Source organism: Augochlora pura, chromosome 4 (genome assembly GCF_028453695.1).
Source record: "Augochlora pura isolate Apur16 chromosome 4, APUR_v2.2.1, whole genome shotgun sequence".
In the NCBI taxonomy this organism is placed as follows: domain Eukaryota; kingdom Metazoa; phylum Arthropoda; class Insecta; order Hymenoptera; family Halictidae; genus Augochlora; species Augochlora pura.
Window position 1 is genome coordinate 12,180,720 of NC_135775.1, and position 27,914 is coordinate 12,208,633.

The 27,914-nt window shown below is 39.1% G+C and overlaps 1 protein-coding gene across 1 annotated transcript in view; it reads right to left on the reverse strand.

Annotated features, from left to right (window-relative positions):
- Dop2r (dopamine D2-like receptor) overlaps positions 1-27,914 on the reverse strand; it is a 334,074-nt gene that overhangs the window by 12,838 nt on the left and 293,322 nt on the right. Inside the window, exons 3-5 of the mRNA XM_078178174.1 lie at positions 10,664-10,773; positions 6,962-7,214; positions 2,841-2,941 (exon numbers count right to left, since the gene is read on the reverse strand). Of these exons, the coding sequence (XP_078034300.1) occupies positions 2,841-2,941; positions 6,962-7,214; positions 10,664-10,773 (464 nt within the window). The remainder of the gene's footprint in view (positions 1-2,840; positions 2,942-6,961; positions 7,215-10,663; positions 10,774-27,914) is intronic.

Below are 27,914 nucleotides of genomic sequence, written 5' to 3' on the forward strand. Positions count from 1 at the left end.
ATTCTTATCCAAAGGTTGTTGGCTTGTCTGACTATTCTACTTATAAATCATTTACGACGCGTTTCACGACCATCCGATATAAACACAACTAATTTCGTTAGTTAATGCAAACATGACAAGAAATTCTTTGCTGCACATCGTTATCCATTGTTAAAATCACGGAACAAATTCGAGGTTCATTGCGCAGAAAGCTGATGTAAATACAATTATTGATAGACCGCGATCAAATTGATTGTCCCAACTGAGTACAATGGTGACTACTTAGATACAAAAAATTGTTTTAGTACGTGTACCGCGACTATAGGACCAGAAATCCCAGGTATTTTTTTAAACACAATGTAGACTTATTGCAACGGGAATGAAACTAGAATCTCCTTAAGCTGTAGCGTTCTCCGGTACAGGTGCTTATTCTGGAGCACTCTTTATTTCTGAAGCGGAAAGAATGCGGGGGTCGAAAGTGGGTATTAAATCATCTTCACCGGCAAACAAGGCTACGTGCCTCGCCAGGCGGGAAACCAGTCGGGAGCCTGGCCGCCATAGTCCTCCTCGTCGATGAACAAACGTACGACACTCGGGAACAGCCGGGCACAAAAGCCGGCAATTAAATCGAAGGCGAAGTAGTTGGCTATTCAAGGCAAGTACGCCGACCTCGGGACAACGGAAATGAAGCCTCGCGCGCGCGAGAAAAGCGTATTATCCGGAGATGCTCGGGACTTAACCGGTCTTAGCCTCTCTCTCACCCCTTAGGGCTCCCATTCTGCCTCAGACTTTCTTTTCTTCGCGCCTTTCCCGCCTCGTGCGACATATTCCACGGCTGTCTCTTTCGCTCTCTTTCCTCCCTCATCTCCTTTCTCATCTCCTCCTTCCGCTCCTCTGTCTCGACCACGACACCACGCCAATCTCCGTGAGAAATCGTCTCGTTGGAATGCAAGAGTTATACAAGGCGAAAATTGAAAAAAATGGCGGTCTCCTCGAGCACGCGACACATTCGAAATGAAGCCCGTACCTCTTCGGAGCTGCCGGCGACAAGGCGACCGACCCGACAGATCCGCGAATAAATTTATCGTGCTTAAAGAGCACTTTGATCTTCGCGCTGCGCCACGCCGTCCCGTGGAAATGGAAAATTGCCACCCCGAGATATTGCCGTGCCGGATCCGCACCCTATTCCGGTTTCGATACAACCTTCACGCCGAGTAACTCATGCTTAGGGAATTCATGCAACATTCATGCACCAAAGCGACGTGCGTTTTTCTTTAATAACACCGACAGATCGCTTGGCAGCAGTTTTCCCTCGTGAAAATTACTGGCCTGTCTACAACAGTGTTTCGTTTAACTCGGAACCAGAACTTTGCTTTCCATTGCAATTCTTCTTCATCAGGTCGTGTAATTATAAAGTATATATATGTCAGAATTGTTTGCGGACTTGGAACCAATTTAATTTTCAAAGTACAAGTGATTGCAATTATGCAAATTGTTCCCGTTGCAGGTATCTAAATACCTTTTTCTTCCACTGAGGTGAAACTCAATGTAGAGGAGAAATCATTGATAGAAATTATTTTCTTGCAAGACTTTGTAATTACTTCATTATGAGTTCGGTATCTAGATAAGATTTTACTTTAATATATAATATTTATAAGTTTGCTTGATCATTTTATTATTTTGAACACCTATTTGTCATAAATACATAATATTGACAATCTAGTCTTTTTTCCTGTAATAAAATTATATTCATTAAATTCTCCCTAGTATTCCATGTTATGCCCTTGCCTATGCCATTCCTGCGCCTGTGCTAAAGTTCGATGAAGTCGGTCAAGCGTACGACGCGGCTCCTTTGACTAAACTTCCCGAAAGGCCAACTCATAATATAATATACAATTTTTAATTTTAACATTTTAAAAGTAAATCTTTTTTCAACATATTTCTGAGAATTTTCTGGTTAAAATGAGACTAAACATGATATGATTTGCGTATATATTTCTGATTACACAAAATAAAAACAGACTCGGTGTAATCGAATAAATATGGTTTAAAGCGTGTCATGTTTGATCTCGCTTTAATCGGAAGATTCAGAGATCTCTCTTTCTCTCTCCCTTTTTCTCACGAGAAGTTGTTACCTATTAAGACGTGTAACGAGCCATGAAAAATCGTACCTGCGTTATCTAAATTATTTATTTTTGATTCCGTGCTGCGAGACTACTAGGGAGAATTTACTGTCAATACTAAAATGTGATATAATTGAAATATATTTTGCAAAGATCTGTTAGCCGATACATTTAGAAATTACTACCGCTTCCAAAAGATCTGTCGACAACGTGTATGTGTTTGCTGCATACGAACTGATCAGAATAAATTTCAGCAATAACACGAAAATTTCATTCACAGAATTACGCGGCAGTAAATTTCACTAAATTTTCGAGAGGTCTAATTGCGATAGTAAATAGCGTCTCGCAATCAGTGATTGAAAATGTTTTCTATATAGAAAGGCGCAATGAAACACAGCGATAAATAATAGATAGCGAGCTCGTATGCAGCAACCTGATGTAATAAAACGGTGCCAGCGGTTCAATCAAAATTCTCTCCGCATTCAACGAAGTTTTGGCTTCGATTCTGTTCCGTTTAATAAATTCGAAATTTCGTGGAGCTTAAAGAACGATATAGATATCGAACGATGCCAGTATCGCTCGCACATTGCGTAACCCGATAATAATTTTTCGTTTCTTATTATTGATCCGTTCTTTCCCTTATCCGGTGCTGCTTTCTAAAGGAATTCCTAGAAAATTCTTGGTGAATTCGCGAAGAACGAGAACCGTTTTTCGGTCAAGGCAGAACTATCGGCTCACCTGCGAGTATGCGCGATGTTCTCGATTATACTGCCGGGTTTAAAGTCGCCCATGTTCGGCTTCCGGTTGGCCCTGGCTTTCTTCGCCCTGTTCCGCAGAGCCTGGAAACGCGAAATTGAAATCGTCGCTTCAAGATAAATCAGGCCTGCGAAAGAAACTTTCCTATCTACGGGATCGGGTTCAATCTATGCCCGCGTGTATCGATCAACGTAATGCACGATGATACGTAAATGTCGTGGAACAGATACGTACTAACAGAAATGTCTGATACAATTGTGGTAAAGAGGAAACGTTTGTTTCAAGAATGAATTTGTACGTATGGAGAATGAATACTACATTTCTGTATCCTCAAACACAATAGTGAAATTATTGTATGAAGATCAATTCTAATACAGTCTTTAAATTATATGAAATCTTTGTTGAAATGAGAAGAAGAAAATTTCTTTCGCTGATCCAAGCTTTTCTAGTAATAAAAGTAATATAAGGATGCTATTGATTATTACCAGTTTCGTGTTTCTTTTGTATAAACATTCTGAGTTTACGTATGACATAAGAGTTCAAAATTGATTACAATAATGAAAAGAATTTGAATTAAACAATCCTGCTTCTATCATAATGGAATAATTGTAGTTAGACTGCGGATCATTATCAAAAATAAAAATTATTTGTGTCAATGACAAGAAATAAACGTAGAGTAGATTCTCTACGATCCATCATCTACTCTCATCACCTACTCAATTTTGTCACAAATGCATAAAATCCGCAGTCTGTTTTTTTAATAATTAGAACACGATATATAAGAATTGTATAGTAAAGCGATGATTGCGATTAAATCTTTGTAATAAACAACGCGGAATCTAAAATCCGTGTGCGGTACGCAGTAATTTTTTCGAATCGCCCATGTCGTAAAAAATCCGACTAGGCTTTCCATGAAACATTTGCGTAAGGTTTGCAGCAAAGTAGCAAGCTGTCGATACCACACGCTGTCCACTTAATCACGTCGTTACACGTGTATATCGAAGTAGAGGAATTTATCACGACGCTTACGATAGAAGGTATTCCGCGTATTGAAGATACATTTGAGAATTCAGCTGCAAGCGACCGGTGTATTATGAGAAATGCTCTCCTCTCGCGGACATGTTACGGCTGCATATAAAGGCATGATATTTCATACTTTTACATCGACGTTTCCACGGGTACCGTTTCCTTCCCAACGTTAAACCGCGGCACTATGCTTTTACGACAGAGGCCACGCGAAGCGAAAAGAAAATAGCGAAGTTGTATAGACGATTCGGCGACGATCGAATGATTCCTGCGAAGCAAATGATAAGTCGCAAAATCTAGCCCTAATTATTGCTTTTATATCTAAGAAAAATACATTATTCAAATATAAATCACAGTGAACTAACTCTAACGTTGCGACTACACGACCGTTTTTTACGGCGTTCCATACACCGCGTTCTGAAAAATAAATTTTGCACTACGAGGAATTATAAATAAATTTCGTAATATCATGTAGTAGAATAAACCATAACTTTTAAACTGATCTTCAAGGCCTTTTTAGTCGGCAAGCAAAACAAAGCATGCACGATAAATAAAAAAGGTCTGTGAATTACGGTTGACACGAAACGAATATACGGTAAACCGCAACGTAATCGCAAAATGTAGCGTACTCAGCGATTGCGTTCCATCTGGCGTTAAAATTACACCCGCATAATTTGGCAGGCGGGAATATTACCAGGTCCATGCCAGAACGCCCGGGTTTTGTTTCTGAGTGCATACGACCATCCAAGACTACCAGCTCCGTGATGCTGTGGACACTAATCTGTTTTTCTCGCTTCCACCATTTCGTATATGGTATTACAGCCCTACAAACGCATTATTAGGGACTGTGGCAGGCTTGAAGGAGAAATTGCCCTCAGAATATTTTCGTTTTGTTGGCTGGCGACTCGCTTTTGGCTTACCCTGTCTCATCACTAGCTCTATCCTTCCTCAGCTATTATGCACCGTGACCCATTTACTATTTAACCCTCGCAGTACTGACGTTTCACGCGCAACCCCTTATTCGGGTCCAGACGGTCCCATGGCCTTATTATGTGTACAAACATTTTGAACTAGCGTTTCTGTATTACTGACATCATTAGTATTATTACAATTATTATTAATATTATCTCATCGTGCCTTTTTTACGTAGCAATTATATTTGCTATTTTTGTTCCTGTATTTAGCATAAACATATAGCAAAGGACATCAAGTGTTGACTAGTGAAGGCAGACCTTGAGGTTCGGATTCGAAAAAATTCCGGATTTAGTACGACGAGGGTTAACTACAAAATACTACTATCTGACGAGGCAAGACTATATTTCCTCTGTAGCGTCGCAGTTTGGAATGGTTTTTCCGAATACATTCGATAAGGAATATTTTGCAATGCTTTTATATCCTTAAAACATTTTATTTAATTTCTTATCTGTCTCTGACGATTCAATTAAATGGAAACATGAAGTAAATATACGTTTTACTTAGTTTATTGAAAATGACTAACAAGAAGACGATTATAATCAGACACTATTTTTATACAAGCACACTTAATTTTTCTTTAGAATCCTATGTTCAACGAAATTTTAGAGAACTTTTAGTTTCAGTAGAAACGTTTCACTATTTTACAACTGTAATTGTCCGTAGACTGCTCCTATTCAACTTGTCTGATCACAGGTCGCATCTATCCCACTTGTCTGACCACGGGATATCCTCATTTCACTCGTTTGACCAGAGACAACCCCATTCCACTTGTTCGACCACATACCATCGGATCTGACTACATGCTGTACCCATTCTACTCACCTAGCCTAACATAGTTCACCTTGATGTCACTTGTTTGACCGAAAATTGTCCCTATTACACTTGTCAGATCGCAGATCACCTCATTCCACGTGTCTGATCTCGGTCGCCCTATTGGCTGGTCCTATTCCATCTGTCTCATCGTAGATGTCGTAGTAGACTATCATTTTAACACTTTACTGACCGGTAGCCTATAAATCGGCTTTTCTCCCCCGACGCGAAGCCTGTGAATCGGTTGCCATAATAACCACTAATTTTTTATCTATTATTGAGATAAATGTGTTAGATTGTACTACTGTAAGCTTCAATATTATTATATAACTTTTTAAATATTGTAGGGTTTTCTCCGGATATGAAAGGCAGAATGGTTGAGTGTCATAAAATGGTAATGAATGAGACGGATGGGGACAGAGTGTTTGGGCGACTACGAGTGGCCTGAGTCTATTTCTTAGGTTCCTCGAAGTCCTGCATTGTCGAAAGATAGAGTGTGAGTGAGCCGGAGAGAAATAAAGAAAGAAAGAGAGAGAATGAGTAAGAATGAGATAGCGAGTGAGGCAGAGCGAAAGAGTATGAATGCAAGAGAGAGAGAGAGAGAGAGAGAGAGCGTAGTAGTAGGGTAATTTGGCTGATAAGGGTAGAGGAACGAGCGGAAAAGATCGTCTCAATCGAAGGAGAACCGTCACGCGGAGAAGTCGTTGTTGTTATGTCGTTTTCGTAGTAGTTGTCGTTATTATTCTTGTTGTAAGTCGTGGAAAGTCGTGGACCATTAAAATTAAACTGTTATTGTTGATTGAAGTTGCCTTAGTAGTTGTTTTATTATTACCACGGAGTCTCGTGGGATTTATCCTTTGAAAATAATCCCTACAATATTAAATATCTTTCGCGATTAATGAGATAAATAAAATCAAAATAGAAACGAAAATTTAACGTGGAACTAAATGACGACTGAATGACCGGTCGGTAAAGAGTTAACATTACAGTTCAAGCAAAAAATATTGATTATCATTTTCTTTAAACGAATCAACAAGATTTTTTTTATTCGATAGAAATAATCGATGAAAGCGATGAAATATTTGGTTCAAATTATACCAGTTCGAGTTATAATTGATTTCTGGACACAACAGCGAGTTGTCAGCCAATGACTTTACACTCGTAATATCCCCCATATCCGCGATACTAATAACATTATCAGAACGCGACGCTATAGAGAAAACGTTGAATGTCATTCTTGAAAATATGCATAGAAAAATTATGTAATTGTAAAATGCGCTGATAACGCTCACCTTGAATATGTTATAGTAGAGAAACACCATGATGATGCAGGGTATGTAGAAACTAGATAGGCTTGAGTAGATGATAAAGTCGGCGTTGTAGAAGAGGCATTGGTCCGGTAGCCGGTCAGGTGTGTTATTCAAACCCAGAACAATCGGACTGCCGATCGCGGCAGATATCGCCCAAACCAACAGTATCGTCAACCACACTCTTCTATTGTTCTTGTGCTTCGCGTATTTTATCGGCTGGGTCACCGCTATGTATCTGCAATTCAAATTCATTTCGTACAGTGTCCCCGTGTTTGATCGACACGAAGTTACTCTTACGTTTCTGTTTGTTGATTCAAACGAGTAGCCTCGTGTGTTCGATCAAAATATAAGTTCCCTATGTCTTTTTATACTATAGAATTCTAAGTAAAAAGTAGACTCCAGAGCTGCGTGCGAAATTAAATTTTTCATCTGCTCCAACGAACTCGGAACAAACGGAAATTTCTTTTTCTTTAATGGTTTAATCCTTTTAGCACCGAACATATCGTCGTTCGGTGCACTCGCCAAAAATACCAACGACGATATATCGTTGCGCCTCCGTTAGAGCCTTATTATACTCATCACAAGAGATCTGTGTTTAAGTATAACTTCATAAAATGTTAAAATGGTTCATATTCGATGCAACACAAGTGAACAAATGTTTATTAGATCAACTTATTGTTATATCTTATGTTGTGTCGTGCCGAGAGTATGTACATGTCAGAGTGATAAGATAGAAACGGGACACGAGATATCCGTCGACACGAGATAGTTTCTCTGGACCGTAATCGCAATATTACACATTTTTAGTGGACAGGGAACCAACTATAAATATTTATAATAACACTTATATTTTTTTAGTGACGTATTACCAGCTGCACGATCCTCTTGGGTATTAGATTTGTCTCACGCTTGCCGTGCATCATATTCGATGATAACGAGGATAACGTGTTGCGTTATCCTTTCGTTTTGATATCCGGCACCAGCTATTTCATTGCAAATGATTGCAAAATGCAATGTCTATACACCATACTACCAGATATATATAAAGCGATGACCAAACGATGATTTTTTCTATGTGCAACTACGTTTTGAAAAAGAGAAATTACTTTGTACGATTTTCACTATATCTTATATGTATTTATGTTATTCTTATGATTTCTAACAAATATCGAAACTCCATTGATATTGATTTATTCTCCATTCCTTTCGCAATATGCTGCTTTTTGAATTTTGTAAATATCACGCCTACTTTGCTTTTTACGAGCATTTTCGCAAACCTCTACAAATTCGTCGATTCGGCCCGGTATTCTTCGCCTAGGTACGCTCCTTTCGCTCGATGCTGAAAGGGTTAATAACTCATAAATGATATATATGTGTTCTTGATTCGTTTAATTTTTCTTTTTCTTTGCATTTAGCCATTGATTCCTGCTATAAATCCACAAAATCCAGAGCGAGTTTATAATTTTTCGGTATGAAATAGCCAGTTTAATTTGTTATGCATATACAGCTTAAGAATTAAATCGAAAAGGATATAAGAAAAGAAACAAAAAAATATTGGAAAATTAAACAAACTCATAATTTACCATTTCTCATGTTTATTTCCTTTCTGTGAAATTTGACAAAATCTTAAGAACACGAACTCCACGTTTTCCGCAGATGGAGGGTTAAAAGCGCTTAAGTACACTGGTAATGATTTAACTGCAATTAGTGGAACAGCTATCACTACTGTGTAATTTATTAACCTCCAGAACGTGCTACGACATCAAACAGACACGATATTACGTTCGTGGTATTGTTTCAGGATTACTCTCATAAACTAGGCTGCGGAAAAACATATCCGAGTTAACAAACGTCATGGAATATATCGCGAGCCATTCTCTTGGAATAAAAATGTAAAATATCATCCGTTTTTTTGTTTAAGATGCGAAACCACTGCCTCTCCACTTCTGCTAACACGTTGACCCCCTCCACGGCCTAGGGGAATATTCATGGCGGTGCTTTGGAAAAAGTAGAAGGCCAAGAAAAATCGAGATGGGAGGGGATTAGTCCCGGTGGAGAGTGAGGTCGAAGAAAGAAGCTCTGATTAATTAAATCGCTAAATTAACGCTTGCTCGCGGGGATTTCTCGAAGGCGTATAATACGATTCGGATTCTGTAGGTTTAAGCGTTAAACTTTAAAGGCGCGCTGGAAATATCCTTAATAGACTACGCCCATTTTTCTGCATCGAGCGTGCATATTTTAACACGTGTACTTGACGAAGTATGCTATTAGTCACTTGCCCTTGCTGTTTTCTGTCGAATGCACTGTCGATCCGAGTCGAGGAAATCGCGAAGTTATTTTACCGTCGTGTGCAACGATCGGAATTTATTATTCTACTTTCGAACTGTTTTCTTGGTTAACGATTAACCGCGGACAATTTGAATAAAACGGAATAACTTTTTTTAAATCGATGCGTACGTATTGAATTCTCTAACCTGTTAGAGTAACTAATTTACTAAATAATGAGTAAAAAATTGTTTACAAAAATAGTAATTGGATAGAATGATGAGAAATTGCGTTTCTTCGCCTTTCATCTAAGCATATTACGAAAGCCAAATAGTTCTCAATTTCTTGCATGAATGTTGATATTTGTATTAAAATAGTTTCATCAAAAGCAGCCCTTCTATCATTTCAAAGAATTTCAAATCAGTTGGTTCAATTTTTGAAAAGTTATTGCGCTTTAAAAGGTATTTACATATATTTTACGACTATACAAGGAGTAGAAATTCTAATTCTCACATCTAGAACCATTAACCCTTTGCACTTGGTTGTCCCCTCTCAGGGGACATCGTAATTCTTGTATATGACTAAACATTAAAGTTTATTAGCGATTTGCAACTATTTCTCGATGTTTACAAATTCACATAAATCGAATATTATTATAACAATATTATATATGTATATATATATACATATATATCGTATACTATATAATAATATAATTGTTTATAAGCACTGATAGGTAACATCCATGATGGCGCCGAGTGCTAAGGGTTAACAATTGCAAACTAAGTCATGATATCTGCTTTGGTAACTGAAAGAGATCAAAATTGAGTACATCCAATTTAAATGCACAAGAAACCGAACATCTGAAATTTAGTTTGAAAAACCGTCTATCGGTCAAGGTAAAGGGCCGAAAGATATCACCATTTCGATTCGGGAGCACTTTTGACCGGCTGTATTCTGCGAACAACAAGAATAGGGAAACCGTCTCGAGGACTTCTTTTCGGTTCAGACGTGACCGTTTGGTTCGAGGCGTTTCTAGAAAAATTTGATTCACAGAAATCTCGTCTACAGCTTTCAACTAGCTCATTTCGTCGCTCGCAGTTTCTTAAGTTCGTTTCTGTTATTCGAGTCACGTAAACCGGATAGATCAGCCGCCCTGTTTTTCTTGACTTTTCTACATTCCTTTTGTTCCCCGTTTTTTTTATACAGTGCTCGATGCGGGATCTTCTCTTTGCGGGCGCAATTCGAGTTCGATACGCCTGTATCTCTGTTAGGCAAGTTTGTAAATGGATCGGGGCAATTTCGATTTTGTTCTTCTCTTATTGTCGGGAGGAGAGGAGAATTTTCAAGCGCGAGAACGTTCTGTAACCGTGAACAATGGATTCCTATAGAACGGAGACAATGTCATGGATCGCTCACCTGTCTATCGAGATTGCTACGAGGTTGAAAATGGAACTGGTGCTGCAGGTGACGTCCATGGCGATGTAAAAGTCGCAGACGAATCCGGGCAGAGTCCACGCACCGTTCACCTGGAAAATAAACAGACAAATGGTCGAGATTAAATGTTCCGACGGCATTACTGCCGCTGAATTAAATTTCGTTATATCAAACGGTTGCAGTTTCGACGCTAATTAATAGAACCACCCCCCCCCCCCTCCCCCGCCCGGTCGCTGTTTCACGCGAATCACCAAAAAACGCGAGCAAATTGGATCACGATTATCGGATTACTGACGAGGAACGGCTTTGCTTTACGATTCCCTTGATTAACGTTCATAAATCATTCGATTATTTTCATTTAATTTATGCCAAATAAAAATTGTATGCAAAATACAGAGGTTAAGTAACATTTGATGTCTTTTTTCTCGAAACTATTTAACCCCGACGACGCAAACATTTCTTCTGTTGTAAAATTTTCAGCAATTTATTGAAATTGAACAAAATTAGAAATGCAAATATTGTTGTAATTTGTGATATCGCAATTTTTAATTTAGCAGGAGAGTCGTCATTCGTATGCGAAGAATTATTAATATTTTAAGTTTGATCTATTCATTTTTGTGATAAATGTGTAAGATTCGCAAGTTTTATTCCTTCGGTATTAATCACATATTTAGATAAGTTTACGAGAAAAGTTTCTTGCTTTTCAAATGCAAACTACCAAATTGTTATAAAAAAAGAAGTCCTCGCGACATCTGACGAATAAGACACGTCGCAGAGAATTAATGCCTGGGCATTAAGAAATTGCCCGGGGCCTACGAGCACCACAATGCGCCACTCTGCTTTAACCGAATGAACTGATTAGAAGGCGACGCTGCAATTTATCCGACTCGCCCACCTTTGCCAGCGGTTTCGCCCTCTTCTTCCTATCGGAGATATAGACTAATTCGGTTCTACATGGATAGCGAGACCGCACCAAACCAGGCTAATTGATTACCTCGTAGTCGTCTGTTTTTCGAAAAAAAAAGGAAACAGTGCACCGTCCATCACCATGATTGCTCACTCCATTTCGAGGACAGAGATTCTACGAGTTAGAAGTGATTGGAATGTGGTGGACAACTACTGCGATCGACCTCTAACTTCCCTTCCAAAAAAGCCGACTGCAAAATCGAGAGGAAATAAAATAGTTGGCGAGAAAGTACTGTAGCGTGCTACGCCTAGAGAGACAGTTTTATATGGTCAAGGGGTGGATGACTGCTATTTTTAATCGTGTATTTTCCATTACATTTTAAAAAGAAATAACATGTCCTGTGATATTGGTATCGTCCATTTTATTTCATAGCACGCAATGTATTTTTATTTCTTTGAAAATTGACGTTTCATGCTTGGATACACAACCAGACTTTACGATATTCTGTTCATGATCCACTGTGACATTTTCATTGCATTCGAAATACGTCCATATGACATAACCAGCAATTCAATCCCGAGCATGGTATATTTACTCTTATTTCGATATTGAATATCTTTACCATTCTATTTAATATTTATACTATTATATTTACTCGCTTTACTATTTTTATACTTTATTTGAATTATAGTAAGTAGACTACAAATTTTATGCATTTCTAACTGTTTGAACACAGCATAGTCAATCCATTGTATATTCATCGTAGGTTTTAATCCGAAGTGACGGATGTTAAGGATCGATATACCGAAACACCCATCCAAGCACACACACTAACGAAAATGGTTAGGCGCCATTTAAAACAAGGAAAATATCAAAAAGGGTTCTACGTCCTATTTTCAACTCACTGAAATTGCTGAAGAAAAAAATTTCTATTTGATCGATTTTTGTTACAACTGATGAAGATGATTTTTATTTCGCATAAAAATCCGCAGTCTAAATATATGCACAAGAAATACTTACATATATTAGAATCCAAAGGTGAGTTCGAATAACAGCGAAAGCATTTTCTCAAATATTGGTGAACAACTTTATTTAATAATACTATTGTAGATTATAGATATCAAGAATACCGCTAACCATACATTTCTGTTATTAACAATATCGACCGCTGAGGTTCAAGTATTAAAACCTAGTCAGGATTAAACATAGAAGTATAATCCTGCTATCTCTCAGCAGTAAACAAGTTTATGAAAATAAGACTTCCGATTTTATTACTAAAGTAAAGAAATCACAAAACAAAGTACATAAGTATTAATCACTTGTAGCGAGAATTATGACGATCAACGCCCAAGCAAAAGTATTTTGAGAACACATTATTGACCCGTAGAGTAACGGAGTCGGTTACTACAGGCTGATCATTTTTTATATCTTCGATTTGTTTTCGAAAATAATTATCGTTTTATTGACCAAGTAAAACATGTTAAATTTTTGTATTCTTTTATTTTAATAAAACAAACATTAATATGTCTTATTCGAGAAATACAAAGTCGATTATGTCCGAAAACAAAGCAAAGCCACAGCACAGTAACCAGATCCACTACCCTGGTTCTTCAGTCCTGTATTTTCCAGGACTTTCTCATTTGCATTAACGCCGAAACGCAGGCCGAGTGTTCTCGAGACCCGCTGTCGCCCGGTAAAAAGGCGCTTTCGAGAGGCTTCTCGACGAATCAAAGGGCTGCCGTCCAAATCAAGACCCGAGCTCGATCTTTACTCTTTTGCATTCCATCCGGCAAGGTTCATATTTTTTTTCAACACTCCGAGTTCTACGGCGTCGTTCGGATCACGGGCCACCTTCATCCGTCGTTTTATTCCCGAAAGCAGCAGCTATTCGAGACAGCGGGTTTGCGCTTTGCAAGTTAGGCGAGGGACGAGCGAACCTGTGATTTATACGGAACAACCGTGCCCGGCGTACGAAATTTAGGCAAGCCCGAAACGCGCCTACCCTCGACCACGTATGCTTCTCTCCCAGGTTTCCGTTTGAACAACCGGTCCGCCGATGAGCTCCGATTTCTTTGCCGGCGCCTCCTTGAAACCGCAGCTACTCCGCTTTCAATCAGGCCGCTCCGCTATTCGAACCGCGCTAGCCCGCGAAAATGCGGCAACTGCGGAAGCACAGGGGGCGACTGCCTATTGTCTCTTTCGGATGCACCCGGGAGACGCGGCGTAGGCGAGATCAAGTTAGAAATAGCAATTCAAATTTGGACTACGGTTACACAAATACTGTTAAATTTAGAAAAAAGATTTTTATGCTAAAGTGTTACTTACCGGGGAACAAAGTGATATACGCCCATTTTGACAGAGATAGCAGATAAAGATAGTTTTTAGAAACATATTTGATACATATTTCTTTATTGGCCCCAGTTTGCACTTAACTTCTTAGGCACGGCTGGATTTTGCACAAATAAAGTTTTTCATAACTAAATTACCATTTTTCTTAATATATACTTTTTCCGTATAGCTATATACATTGTATATTGAATTGCGATGCGAGCACTACGGTATCGACGCGTGGGTGTTTTCCTTCCGGGGTTGTAAGGCCCGGATTGAACCGTTGGAGGACGCGTGATGCCGGTGTCGCGGATATGTTACTCGCCAAATTAATATTGGGTAACGGATTCAAATGGTAGAGCAGTGGTTGCGCGTACGATGTTGTTTCTTAACGATTCAGCTCGACGTTGAAGACTGAATGACTGGACTTGTGATGTCTCGACTTGGAGACTGTGATGTTGGATGTTTCCTCGACTGCTGGAGGATGAAACTGAATCTCGACAGCTGGGGATTGTATATTGTCGACTGGTTGTCGACTGTTTGACGAGTCCCTTGATGTGGACCGTTTGACGAATGATTGTAGACTGACTGAGGTAAAGACGAATCATTTGACCCGATTGTCGTTGAACTAGAATTCGTCTGGGGGGGGGGGGGGGAGGCGTTTCTGCCTTTTTGGGGGTTCCGCGAGAACTTGCATTTCGGTACATAAGAAGGGCACTGATTGGGTTTTACCTACTGCTGCATAGTACCAATCAGTGCCTTCGTTGACTTGGCGACATCCTCTTGTCGTGTGTGAAGATGTTTGCATGTATGCAATTTATGCCGTTAAAAGGTGCAGTGCCAGTTGTGGGCTTCAAAAATGTTATTAGGAAGTTCTCTTAGAAATCTTAACTTTATGACACGTGATGGTTATTGAGGAAGACGGAAATGAAATTAACATGCTTCTGGTCGCCAGATGTAGAAAAAGTCTTCTTCTCAAAAATAACCTCCCTCGCGTCTGTGTCATAAACCCCATCGGCAGAAACTCCAGGTGATTGTGCCTTTGGAACGGAACATACATTACATAGCCAATTAACATAACCTGATATATATATATAGTATTAATTACATCTATTCTTTTCTTAGTGTATTGTACATATATACTTTCAGTTGAATCGTTTGCTTTAATAATTGATAAAACAATTGAGTAAAGCACGAAACATTCACGAAAGCTATTATAGTGGCGTGTCGTGCTTAAGAGGTTAAGCAGTGGAAACAACTCCCAAACTATTAGGAACTATTAAAATTTAGGATCTATTAAATTACAAAGTTATGTGTTTTGTAATAAGAAACTCAGCTACTAAAGCGAAATTTCAATACCGTAATATGTTTAAAAAACATACAAGAAAATTACAGATTTACCTCAAATTTTACCATGTCATTGCTATTATGCCCCTCTGTTCTGTTCACAGTTATGAACAATGATTCGAATTTCTTCGATTCTAATAATTTCTAAGAAGAAAAATAGAATTGATATTTACTGTGTGTCAGTGTTTATCTGAATGCTTAGACATGGATAACGAAAAAACATAATTTTATTTTGTATTAACAAAAGTTCGTTGTATTAAGGAGTTCGATAACTGAACAATAGTTTATCGATAAGCTTAAGTTCTTCGAATTCTTCTACTGTTTGAAAGCCCATAAAATAATTTTTCTATATATGCAACGAAGAGAGTTTGATTGTGACAAAAACTGATGACTTTGTTAATGTAAATTCATATTTTTATCGAACGCATTGATTTACAACATTCTGGGAAATTAAACATGATGATTCTATTAGAATGCCTTAAATATGGATATTAGTAAAGATTCCACTTTTTAAGGAGAATAAATTCAGTTATCCAATGGACAGAATTTTTCCTCTCCGTAAAAGAAAAGTATTAATGAAAAGTTCTAATCAGAGTAACTGCAAAAGAAACCTTGCCGCAAAGGGTTAAAGTATAAGTTCTCTTTTCCATCAAGGAAGTTTATTAAGTTGAAAAGGGAGCGGCAGACTTATTGTGCGTTATTAATTCTGTTCTCTTGTTTCAGCAATCTTCTGCTGCTGCAAATTAAAAGAAATTCATTTGCTCGTGAATATTAAGTTTATCATTAAGCAACTAGAGCCTGTAATCTTGAGAACTCCTTAAATGTCAAGTATCTTTCAGCTGTGCATTGATATTCAAAGTCTTGTAACAATCTGTGTGCATTACTGCACGTAATGAGGATACAATTCGTTCTAATATCCACTAGATCGAATGTTTCAACCAGAGAAATGAAAAATTCGAGACAAGTATGGTAGTAATCTAAAATAACACAAACTAATACTTTCAAATTGCACGACCAGTTTTCATCATTAACGAAAAGGATTTTAACATGCTAATTGTTACCCAATTTGCTACATTCAAATACAGTCAAAACGTACGACAAAAATGAATTGCTGAATTCTTACTTTCTGCATCGCATTATTCCATATTTATTCATGAAACGAAAAAATTTGTATTCCGCTGCATCCATTTCGTTGGAAACGCGTAGTTTAATATGAGCAGAGACGACGCGTTAATTAAGCATTCTCTGGAAAATTTTCATTTTATTGACACACCCCATCTGTCGTACCATCCTCTGGAATCATTAAATATAAAATTCACCAGCCAGATAATTATTTAACTTTTTATTTACAATTAAATAACAACTATCATAGCAAAGCTTGCAAGCTGTTACTGGGTAAAATATAGCACCAGTCTCCGAAAAATTAAAATTCCCCGACACCCCACCCGCTGTTGACAATTCATATCCGGTATTAAAGAGAAACGAGGTCGGAATAATGTCCAATATTTAACAATACATTGCAGCACGCGAGTAAACATGGTGCGCGGCAGCATCAAGCTGCAATTCAGGCAGGCCGTACGTATACCCGTCGTAAATAATAAGGGAACAAGAGGAGCAACCATGGAATTTATTCGTCCCATCAATAACGAAGTAACCAAAAACGTGCACGCGAGTGACAAAAGTCTCGAGTTTCTATAAGGTGAGATACAGTACAGTGTCGTTTCACACCGGGCCATTTCTGCCCGGAATTGCGTTCCGCGCCGAATCTCGCGATAGTGCTCTCATTTTTCGAGGTTGCCCTATCTGGCTGTCGGACTTTTTTTCCTTTTTGTTAAAAAAAAATAGGGGGAAGGACCAGCTCGGTCCGCTCGCTGCGACGCGCATATTCGCGTGACATTCGGAGTACGGGCCGTATCACGCGGGCCGTATGTTAAAATGGCAGACGCAGCAACATTGTATCGTGCACACGTCGTATATTTTGGCAACGTTACGACGTCATAAAGTACCGATAGATCGGCCCCGTGTTGCGCCGTCGTCGGATGCTGCCACGCGAAACAGCCACGCGGTGTGAACGATCGATACCTGCCGATAGTGCCGATAGTTGAGCCCCGTGGATAATGCAACTTAATACTATTCGCTAATGCGCTGTGCAAGTAATCACCGTGCATATTGCGGAACGTGATCGATACCGGGCCGGATTGAACGAACTGCTAGTTACACGGCATACCCTCGGCCCGAAGTGCTCTGCAAATGGAACCGTTTGTCCGTCATCCGGCGACTCCTGTTGACACATCGTGCTCACGCATAAAGAAGAAAGTTCGCCGGCGAAAAAGAAGCATGATTCTTACATTTCACTGCCGTTGCCCATTTTGCATATTTTAGTTCGAATTAAATTCCTTCTTTTCTTCTTTTCATCATTGTCATTATCATTATTGCTATTATTATTACCACCATCGCTATTGTTGATTTAAACTAACAGATTCAAGCAGAATAACGACTAAATCAAAGTTTAGTAATCTCTGAAGTAATTAACACGGTGGCCTATAAATTGGCTTTTTCCCCCGATCGGTAGCCTGTGAATCGGTTATCATAGTAACCATTAATTCTTTATCTATTAATAAGATAAATGTGTAATATTGTACTACCGTCGTAAGCTTCAATATTATTATGTAACTTTTTAAATATTAAATATCTTTCGCGATTAGTAAAATAAATAAAATCAAAATAGAAACGAAAATTTAACGTTGAACTAAATTTTTACGACGAATGACCGTTCAATAAAGTGTTAAAAAACTGATTTCCATGTAGCAACCACCTTTAATCCTTTGCACTCGGCTGTCCCCTCACAGGGGACATTAAAGTGATTACGGGGAATTGAGTTATTTCAGCGCAACTTTTTGAGGCATGCATGTTTTTCTGAAGTTTCCTTTTGAAATAGCACAAGAAGTTAAATCAAAATATAGTAAAATTACTAAGATATATAGAGGAAATGTCAGCGTGTTTTGTGCGCGACGAGAGCAAGACGAGAACGTGAGAGGCGTGCTCGCGACGGTCCGAGCACTTGTCAACGCAACTTGAAGAGAGCGATAAGGGGAGTTTGTAGACGGAAGGTAGGTATGCGAACATAGCACGCACTGAAATATGTAGAAATATAATAAAATAAGGGGGTTTGGGTATAATAAAATAAAGGAGTCTGGATATAATGAGAAATACAAATATATAAAGAACGTAAATAGAGTGAGGTACAGAGAAGAAAAAGGAAGGAAACGTTTGTAATGTCTCATGGCGAGGGTGAGGTGCAGTAACATGGAATAGGGGTACATGTATTGGAGAACGGATGAAGAGAGTAGGTGCAAGATTTGCGAAAGGGATAGGGGTTCGTTTAAACACCTGTTAGAAGATTACGAAGGCGTGGAGAAGGCAGCTCTGAGTTTAGGAAAACTATTGCATGCGAGAAGGTAGGACATGTTGTAAAATGGATTAAAGATATAGAAAAAATTACGAAGAGGTTGTAGATTAAACTAGGATAAATTAGCTTCGTATAGATTAGTATAGGACGTGTATCTAAGCAGTGTTACTTACAATTATCATTATTGTTATTACTAATGTTACTTCTATATTTAACGTTCTTATTACGAATATATCAAAGTTGTTTAGAACTATTTTCACCACCAGCTCTATAAAACCATATTTTCCACGGAACTACCACGTTTGCGTTAATCTCTTAAATATCGTAATTCTGTAGACATAAAGTGAAAATAAATTAAAGTCTCTGCTGCAAGTGAATGGAACTTGTCTTGCTTGTCCAAGCGCCCTGAATGTCACGATTTATTCAATTTAGTTACAGTGAGTCACTTAAGAGGTAAATTGCAAATGTCTGCGACATTTAGAGCTCCGTGAAAATCTTCTCAAAAGATTTACTTGATTTCATTCCAATTATCCAGTGTAATTATCCGAATAATTTGTACACCATGAAGAAATTTATAGTGTTAAACTATGGTGCAGGGTATTTTAATGAAGAATTCTTAAATAGATTTTAATAACTGTATTCTGAGGTCAATGTATTACAAAGGAGTTTTCGTACGCTTCTGTCTAGCTCTGTTCGGCGGGGTCTGTTTACCATATATGTGCACAAAGGAATACATATGGGTTTTTTGTGTTAGGACGGTCGATGTCCTGCAGTATTGATATAATCGGTTTATCGATCTTTATGAAAGCGATTTATAGTTATTTGTAACATATAGCATTTTCCTTGTCTATTGTAGCGTCCGTTAATATTAACATTTTATCGAACGGAAGTCTATAAATTAGCTTTTTACCACTAATTTGTTGTCTATTATTCAGGTATAAGCACTACATTGCATTACTGTAAGCTTCAATATTAGTATATAATATTTCTAATATTAGATACTTGTCGTAATCAATAAAATAACTAACGTAAAAGTAAAATAAATAAAATAGATAAAATAAATATTGTTTAATGCCAAGGTTATAAAAATGTAAAAATGTTAATGGATTTAATTACTCTATAATAACAGAAGTTTATGGCTGAATGAATAACCGATCGTTAAAATGTTAACGCCCTCGCAAAAGTAGAGTATACGCGTTCCTCTTATTGACAGAAATGATCTTTCCAAGTTAACCGCAACGCTGAATTTCCATGGAACGAGGAACTCGAGTCGGGCAATTAAAAGCAAACAACGCCTTCTGACTTCCGTCACCAGGTCGCTCCCCCGCGGTCGCCACTTGTGACTAGGAAAGATGCCTGTGCTTTGTGTGGCTCTGTGTGCACTATTTACGCGACCACGGGCGAGCAATCAAACAAATGGCTAGCACAATCGAGGCAAACTGAGACAAACGCAACAGTTATAAGACGCAAGAGCGTTGACTTATCCCCGAAGCATTAATTTCAGATTCTTCTGATCAACACATGATTATATGTAATTACTAATTACTAAATATTATCTTAATTAACTTTTATTATGCAGCAAATCTGCTGTACTATACACATCATTTTTATGTTTGTGTTATATGATGTCTATTATGATGCAATTATAATCTATTTGTCATAAATATTAAATATCACTAATTACAGTAATTAAAAGTAATCATGCTATGTTCGTGCAGTATTATTACTTTCACGTTCGCAGGCTAGCAGTATACATTAGTCGAGTATTATCATTTTAACCACTTCGGTACGGCGCGCATCGGCCACGAAATTGTGCCCACAGCCGGCACTCACCATTCGCATGCTACTTCGTGCATCGACAGTGAATCCGTTTTGCTCTTTCACAGATCTTTGACGAGAAAAGCTTATTTATGTGTATTTCTGGACGTAAACACTGCAATTGTAGAGATAAGGCAAAAGTTCTTGGCAGTCGACTATAGTCGACTATAGTCGACGCTCGGCCGTGTGCGTTCATATCACGGCCGTCGACTATAGTCGACACTCGGCTGTGCGTGTTCATCTGTGGCCGTCGACTATAGTCGACGCTCGTACCGAAGTGGTTAATAACCGGAATAAAGTGAATAACACAAGAGACTAAGGGTAAGGAAAATCGGTTGCCCGCTCCACACAGCCACTTTCATTTTGTTTTCATTTTGATTATTATTGGGTAAGTTACGCGTTGAACAAGAAACGTGATTAGGAGAAGCAAGCGGCCGATCCTCCTCGCGTCGATTAGCTTGTGGCTCTTCTCGTTTACTAATAGAAGTGGGTTTCGGGAGGTCAAAGAAAAGTGAGGCTACGGACGTGCAGGTCAAGAGAGGCCAACGAAATACCCTTATTGCCCCTCTGTCGAAACGACGTACTTCATCCGAGTAACGGCAGTATCCTAACTGTCCAGTGTTGTATTGGTTCATCTGATTTCGATCTATTGAAACTTGCAAGAAGATATGGCATATTTAACTCTTTGCACTCGGAGTCATTTCAACTGTAAATCTGAAATCATTTTTGTGGTTTACACTATTTCCATTTTGTATAACAAAATGCATTCGGTTCACATGAGATTGAGTCACGCAACTCATATAACGATTAAAATTTTAACAATTTTTTAAATCTAAGCTTTGGCGATATCTATGAAAATAATTTTGGAACGTGGTGCAACAATTTTAATGGCACCGCAGAGTCGCCATTCGAGTGCAAAGAGTTAATTATATTTTTCGGATAAATACACAGTTTTGGAAACTACACTTTACACTTGTCTAAAAAACTTAATGTATGGTGACGTTGTCCCATTTTGATCGGTGTTCGAGTCGGAAAGGAGGGCAGCTGCGAGGATTTTATAGGCGCTTAAGTCTGGTTACGCACGGCCATACGTACGGAATTCGATTCGGAACATGCGAAAGACTATTCGGGCGCCAGGCTTTGGAAAAGTACCACACGAAACTCTAAATTGAATCTCCGAATGCGAATCTTGACTTACGATCGATCAAACTAGACGCGATAAAGACTAGGGTTCGAACACCGGGATAGGTAGGTCAGCTTTACGGCAGAATGGATCTCACAGGTAGAATGAATCCTCGAATACAAGGCTCCAGATTATTTAAATTCTATCCAAGTTACTAAACAGGCGGTCACGAGACCGCACCCGAAAACTCACACTTTTTATAGAATTTTAGCGACAGTTGTTCGAGAATTTAACCCTTTCGCTCCGAGCGCCGCATATATGCGGCATCCAAATGATGTGTATACAAGTGCCATCCGTAATTGATGACAGCATTTTAATCATTTTATTTTTTAATAATTTTGTAGGTCATTTCATATTAAAAATGTAAATATACTTGTTACATTAGAACAACGATTGTTTTATTCAGCGCAGTTGTTACTTAAAACTAACAAAAACGTATATACAAAAATCACATCACTGTGCATGTTTCCGGCGCGAGCTTTCATTCAGTGACAGTATTTCGGCGGACGACACTGCCGTAGTGAAAGGCTTAAAATGATCGTAGGGTAACGCGGTACGGCACAGAAACGTAAAACCACAAAGTACGGATATTAGGCGCGGATATCACTGACTGCACGAAGAATTATTCTTCCAGAAGATGAACGCGGCCACGATGGAGATCGCCTCCGCCTAAGAGCCGCGGAGATGTCGCTTTACATGCTGATGCGCGAGTTGCGTATTCGCGAATTCTCCAATCTTCCTCATGCGAGAAACGAAAGGGCGAGGGTGACACTTCTACCTAGGAGACGCAATTCCCCGAGGAAAACTTTCGAACACAATTACGACCTAATTCAACAAGGAACGCTCGTCGCTTCCGGTAAAACGCGGCTTCGACGGGACGCGAGGCGTCGCACGCCGGATATAGAAAATCGTCTCGAAAAGATATTCGTCCTCACGCTAAATTTTCCAAGCCACTACATGAAAGGAAAATCAGGAAAAGTCACAAAGAGCGACTCACCGTGTTCTCAGATCGTCGGCACGGTTGGTTCGCACGCGATTTACAACGACGTAATGCGATTGGAGTTCACTCGACAGTGAGTTTTCATCGTTTTCGGCAGCGATCGTCTGCTTTTCTATACCTCCACCTCTACATCGGGTTTTAGTCCAACGAATCTGTCGCGCGCTAAACTCTATTAACAAGACCGTCTCACGGATGGCCGCGAGTCCCAGACCGCGTCTGATTTTCTTCTCTGTTGTCCCCGACGACAGAGGATACCAGCAACTGTCCTCACGCAGTCACCTCACCATGAACGCTTGCCGACAACCTTTTTCTAGCAAGGCGAGACGATGCAGGATCTCCCCGGGGACGTCCGTTCCCTCGCGGTAATAGGATGTCTAGTGTTACTTGGTTGTCTCGAGTTCTGGCCGTCTACGGGTTGTTGGACCCGTGTGGGGTAGTCGACTCTTAGTAGACCTGTTCGCACGGGATCATTTGGTTCGGGCGTAAAATAAGAGAGATCCTACGAAGCAAACAGTCCAGTGTGTCTTACGAAGAGTCGTGTTCAATTGTGCTAAAAAGACTCGGCTATATTTGGCGCGTAATTTAAATTGCTCAGTAATCGGAATCTTAACCTGATCTTCTTCGAGGAATTACTTATCAGTTAATAACAATTAATTATCAGTCGTCCCTAGTCTTTAGTCTCTAGTGTCTAGTCTGTAGTATCCAGCCTCTAATCTCTAGAAATGTGACATTGCATTTCTGTAATGAACGAGAATCCAGATGCAGCATTAAAAGTAAGCAAAAAAGCTCTACGGATGTAATAATTTGTCAACATATGGAGATTTAATGTTCCACTTTTTTCCGCTATGTCCACGTTGGGAGAGTACGTTATTGTTGTGAAAAAGTGTGTGGCGAACAAAGGAACGGGTTCACCCGTGGAAAGGCGAAACATTTTTCCGTTCTGGATTCTGCTTCTGGTGCAACTGGGCAACCGCTTTTTCATAACATTTCACTAACCGGTTATTCGACAGTAAACGTTTAAGTTATTATAAGGCATTTAATTCTATTAACATTTCTATGTTTTCATAACATTAGTGTTAAACAATATTTATTTAATTTTTATTTTATTTACCGAAAAATATATCTAATATTTAAAAAATTATATAATAATATAGAAGTTATTTTCGTTTTCTCAAACGAAACAGCTTTTTTAAAATTGCTCCAAATTAGTTAAATCTTTTTGAAATGTTAGTCCTGTTAGTTTGTTCATTAATTGTTGCGATTTATGTAGTAAACGGAATGTTTCCATCATTGTTGTTCCGTCCCGAAGGAACAATCACCTGGAGTTTCTGCCGATGGGGTTTATGACACGGTCACGAGGAAGGTTATTTTTGAGAAGAAGACTCTTTTTACATCTGGCGACCTGAAACATGTTAATTTCATTTCCGTCTTCCTCAATAACCATTACGTGTCATAAAGTTAAGATTTCTAAGAGAACTGCTTAATAGCATTTTTGAAGTCCACAGCTGGAACGTGCCGTAAACCGGGTAATCCGAAGGATCACGCTAATTGAGTATGGACGGTACCGTAACCGTCGAGGGCGGTTCCCGTGGACGATTTCCCGTAGCACTTTTTAACGCCATACATTCTATACACACAACATCCTCACACGCGACAACATGGTGTCGCCAAGTCAACGAAGGCACTGATTGGTAATATGCAGCAGTAGGCAAAACCCAATCAGTGCCCTTCTTACATACCGAAATGCAAGTTCTCGCAGAAACCCCCCAAAAAGGCAGAAACACCCACACCCCCAGACGAATTCTAGTTCGACGACGATCGAGTCGAACGATTCGTCTTCTCAACAGTCTGCACACATTAGTCAAACGGTCCACATCAAGGGACTCGTCAAACAGTCAACAACCAGTCGACAACATACAATCTCCAGCGGTCGAGATACAGTTTTAACCTCCAGCAGTCGAGGAAACATCAGTCAAACAGTCGACATCACACAATCTCCAGCAGTCGAGATACAGTTTTAACCTCCAACAGTCGAGGAAACATTCAGTCATTTTTCATTCAGAGGAAACACAATATCACAGTCTCCCAGTCGAGACATCACAAGTCGAGTCATTCAGTCTTCTAGTTAGCTCTAAGTTAACTTAGAGTTAACTCTAAGTCGAGTTAACAAACAAACATTGTACGCGCAATCACTGCTCTAACATTCGAATCCGTTACCCAATATTAATTTGGCGGGTAATATATCCGCGACACCGGCATCACGCGTCCTCCAACGGTTCAATCCGGGCCTTACAACCCCGGAAGGAAAACACCCACGCGTCGATACCCTAGTGTTCGCATTGCTATTCAATTGTCAATGTCCGTAAACACTATCTTTTCAAAGATGAATAAATCTTAAAGTCGACTTTTCCTAAAACGAAGCCTCAAATAAAAAAATCTTATACCTAATTTAATATTATTTCATGTTGTATTACTATCTGATCGATTGTACTACGGGATCCGGGCCACTATGTATATTATTATGTCGCGCAAAATGGACTTCTACGAATGGAAATACGTCTTGAAGACGCGATACGTTTATCGAAACAAGCAGTAAGACGATGCCGGCAATTACGCGGAAGTTTCTAATTACTCTGTTACCGTCGAAACAGAACTTAGACGATTATTGTCGCGTATCGTTGTAACTTGCTCTCCAGGTGGCATTATTAGAACATTATGACAGTTTCTGACGGGTTGCCCTCCTAATGTAACGGATCCCATTTCCGCGTCTAGTTACAGTGAGCAATGAATTTGAGCTACGCCGAGAAGAAGAAGAAGAAGAAGAAGAAGAAGAAGAAGAAGGAGAAGAAGAAGAAGACGCAATTCCATCGACAAAAGAAACGCCATTTCATAGAGACTCATGAGACGTTTCGCGTTTGCCGTCGGCTACGTTCGATCAGGCACCGTCTCTTTTTCTCCGTCGGATTGCCATCGCCGCTGCTGTCTCCTCTCGTTTCCTCCAGAGATGTCATTAAATGTTGGAAACTTTGTCACCCGGAACTCTCAAAGGAAAACCGGTCGGTCGGAGCGAGAACACGCAGCCAAGAGAGCGCAGAAACACCAAGGCGGAGAATATTAATTCGGAGGACACCGGGTAGAATGAAGTAGGAACAGCTGATGGAATTTTTTTCCTTATTTTATCTTTCGATTCATCGCACCCTTCGAGAGTTCCATTTGCACGCAAATACGAATTGAATGGAATTCATTTTCAGTCAAGTAGCTCTTAATGTTTATTAATATAGAAATGTGTAAAATCACTGATCGAAATGTCATCGTATCGTTTACGAAAATCGTCTGATCACTTTATTCTATCTCTTTTCAAAGATTTAACATTTCATTTCATTCTTAAACATTTTTCGAGCTCTAACACACAGGTTTTAATAAATAAACATTTCTTTCTTTTAAATAATCGCACAACGATTTTCATATAGTGCTGAAAAATATTATGTCATTGTTGTTTACGCTTAAAGAAATGTTGTTTCCTTAATACTTTTAAGAAATAAAGGTTTTATTTCCTAATGTATGTTCCTTTTAAATTTTCCTAATTAAGAGGTTTTACATAATTTTTAGAATTTCTTTTCGAAACATTAGCAACAATATTAACCATTAAACACTGGAAAAAAGTTAATAATTTTCCAAATAGAACGAAACCATTTTTTCATTATTTTAAGAAAAATAAATAACATTTTAGTAAATTATATGTGAAATATTGATCTCCAGCCTGAGCCGTTGTTATAGTGCAAGGGGTTAACATTGGAATCTCACCTGGTTATAAAAACGAATTCACTAGCGAAAAATCAGAAATGTCAGTTAAGTTCGGTTCTATCTAATATACAAAGATTTGCACAATACCGCAGTTACTTTTTTCATTTTCGCTGGCCCCGTTTATGCTCGCATAAATCACTTATGTCGCGTTGATATTAGCTTTTAGACAAGGTTGGAACTCCCAGTACACAGACGTTCCGTTTGACAGCAGCTGATAGAGTTTTACAAAGAAAACTTAACCGAGCGTCGGGCCGAGGTGTTGCGAAGTTACGCTTTATCTTTGAGAATTACGGGAAACTTATGTTTACCGTGTTACTTCGCGAGAAAAACCGGCAAACATCGTCGAATCTAATTTCCTCGAAATTAACGTTTCTTCTTGCGCGGTCGCTTGCTTCTCGGTAAAAGTGTTCATCGCTGCGGAAATTCATAACTTCCGCCGCGTTTGTAGACATCGGCCGACTACGTCCACGATTGTCGACGATTAGGCGGGCGCGCGTAGATTCCGAGGAGAACGGATTTAACCTCCCGGATTTATGAGGACACGCCGTTAATTACAAGATCGCTGCAGTCTATGGTTCGAAACAGAAATCCCAACAGGCGCCGAATACCGGATAGCAACGTTGTAATGCGTCTTTGTCGGAAGTTCAGCGCCGACCAAAATGCCGATGAAATATTTAGGACGAAGCAATTTAAGAGGGACCGACGCCAGTTACGGTTCACTTTGAGCAAGGTCCTGTTATCCAGCTAGCGACACGCTGTCCGTTGTTAGCCTTACTGCTCCTACTAGGAAATATGCAAAATTTGTTCCAATATGCTTCAGCCGCTGAGGCCAAACCTGCTTAAGCCACTAAACGTAGATTATTACAACGTTGTTGGGACAGCGTCTACCGCAAGCTACGTAATTCGTCCTATCGTCGTTAAACAACATCGAACTTTGTTAATGTTCAACGACGACCACAACTCATAAAAATTCAAACCGATATAAAGTGAACCACCTAACACAGAAACTCAAAATGTCTCCGATGCTTTTAATACCAACAGCTACCGAGTCGGTCAAAATGATTGCATTCACAATTTTTATTTTTCAATTGTTGAAATCATTAAAACTCTTTTGGATTGGACCAATATCTTAACACCAAACCTACCGAACTTAGAAAGGGACTAACAAATATTACTTTATAAAAATAACAGGACAGAGTTTATTTACACTGCCCGTTGTCTTGCATGTACTAAATGTTCAGTTCATTAGACATGTACATAACAAACGTAGCCCATTTTCTCGACTAAAGTTAAAAAAAAATTATATTAACCTTTATTCAATGATTTAGCGTAAAATGCGTATTCCTATGAAGCTACACAAAATTTGTGAACATCATTTTCGTCTCGAATGCTTAAAACATAATTACGGTCATTGACAGTGTGACTATGAAAGTGTTT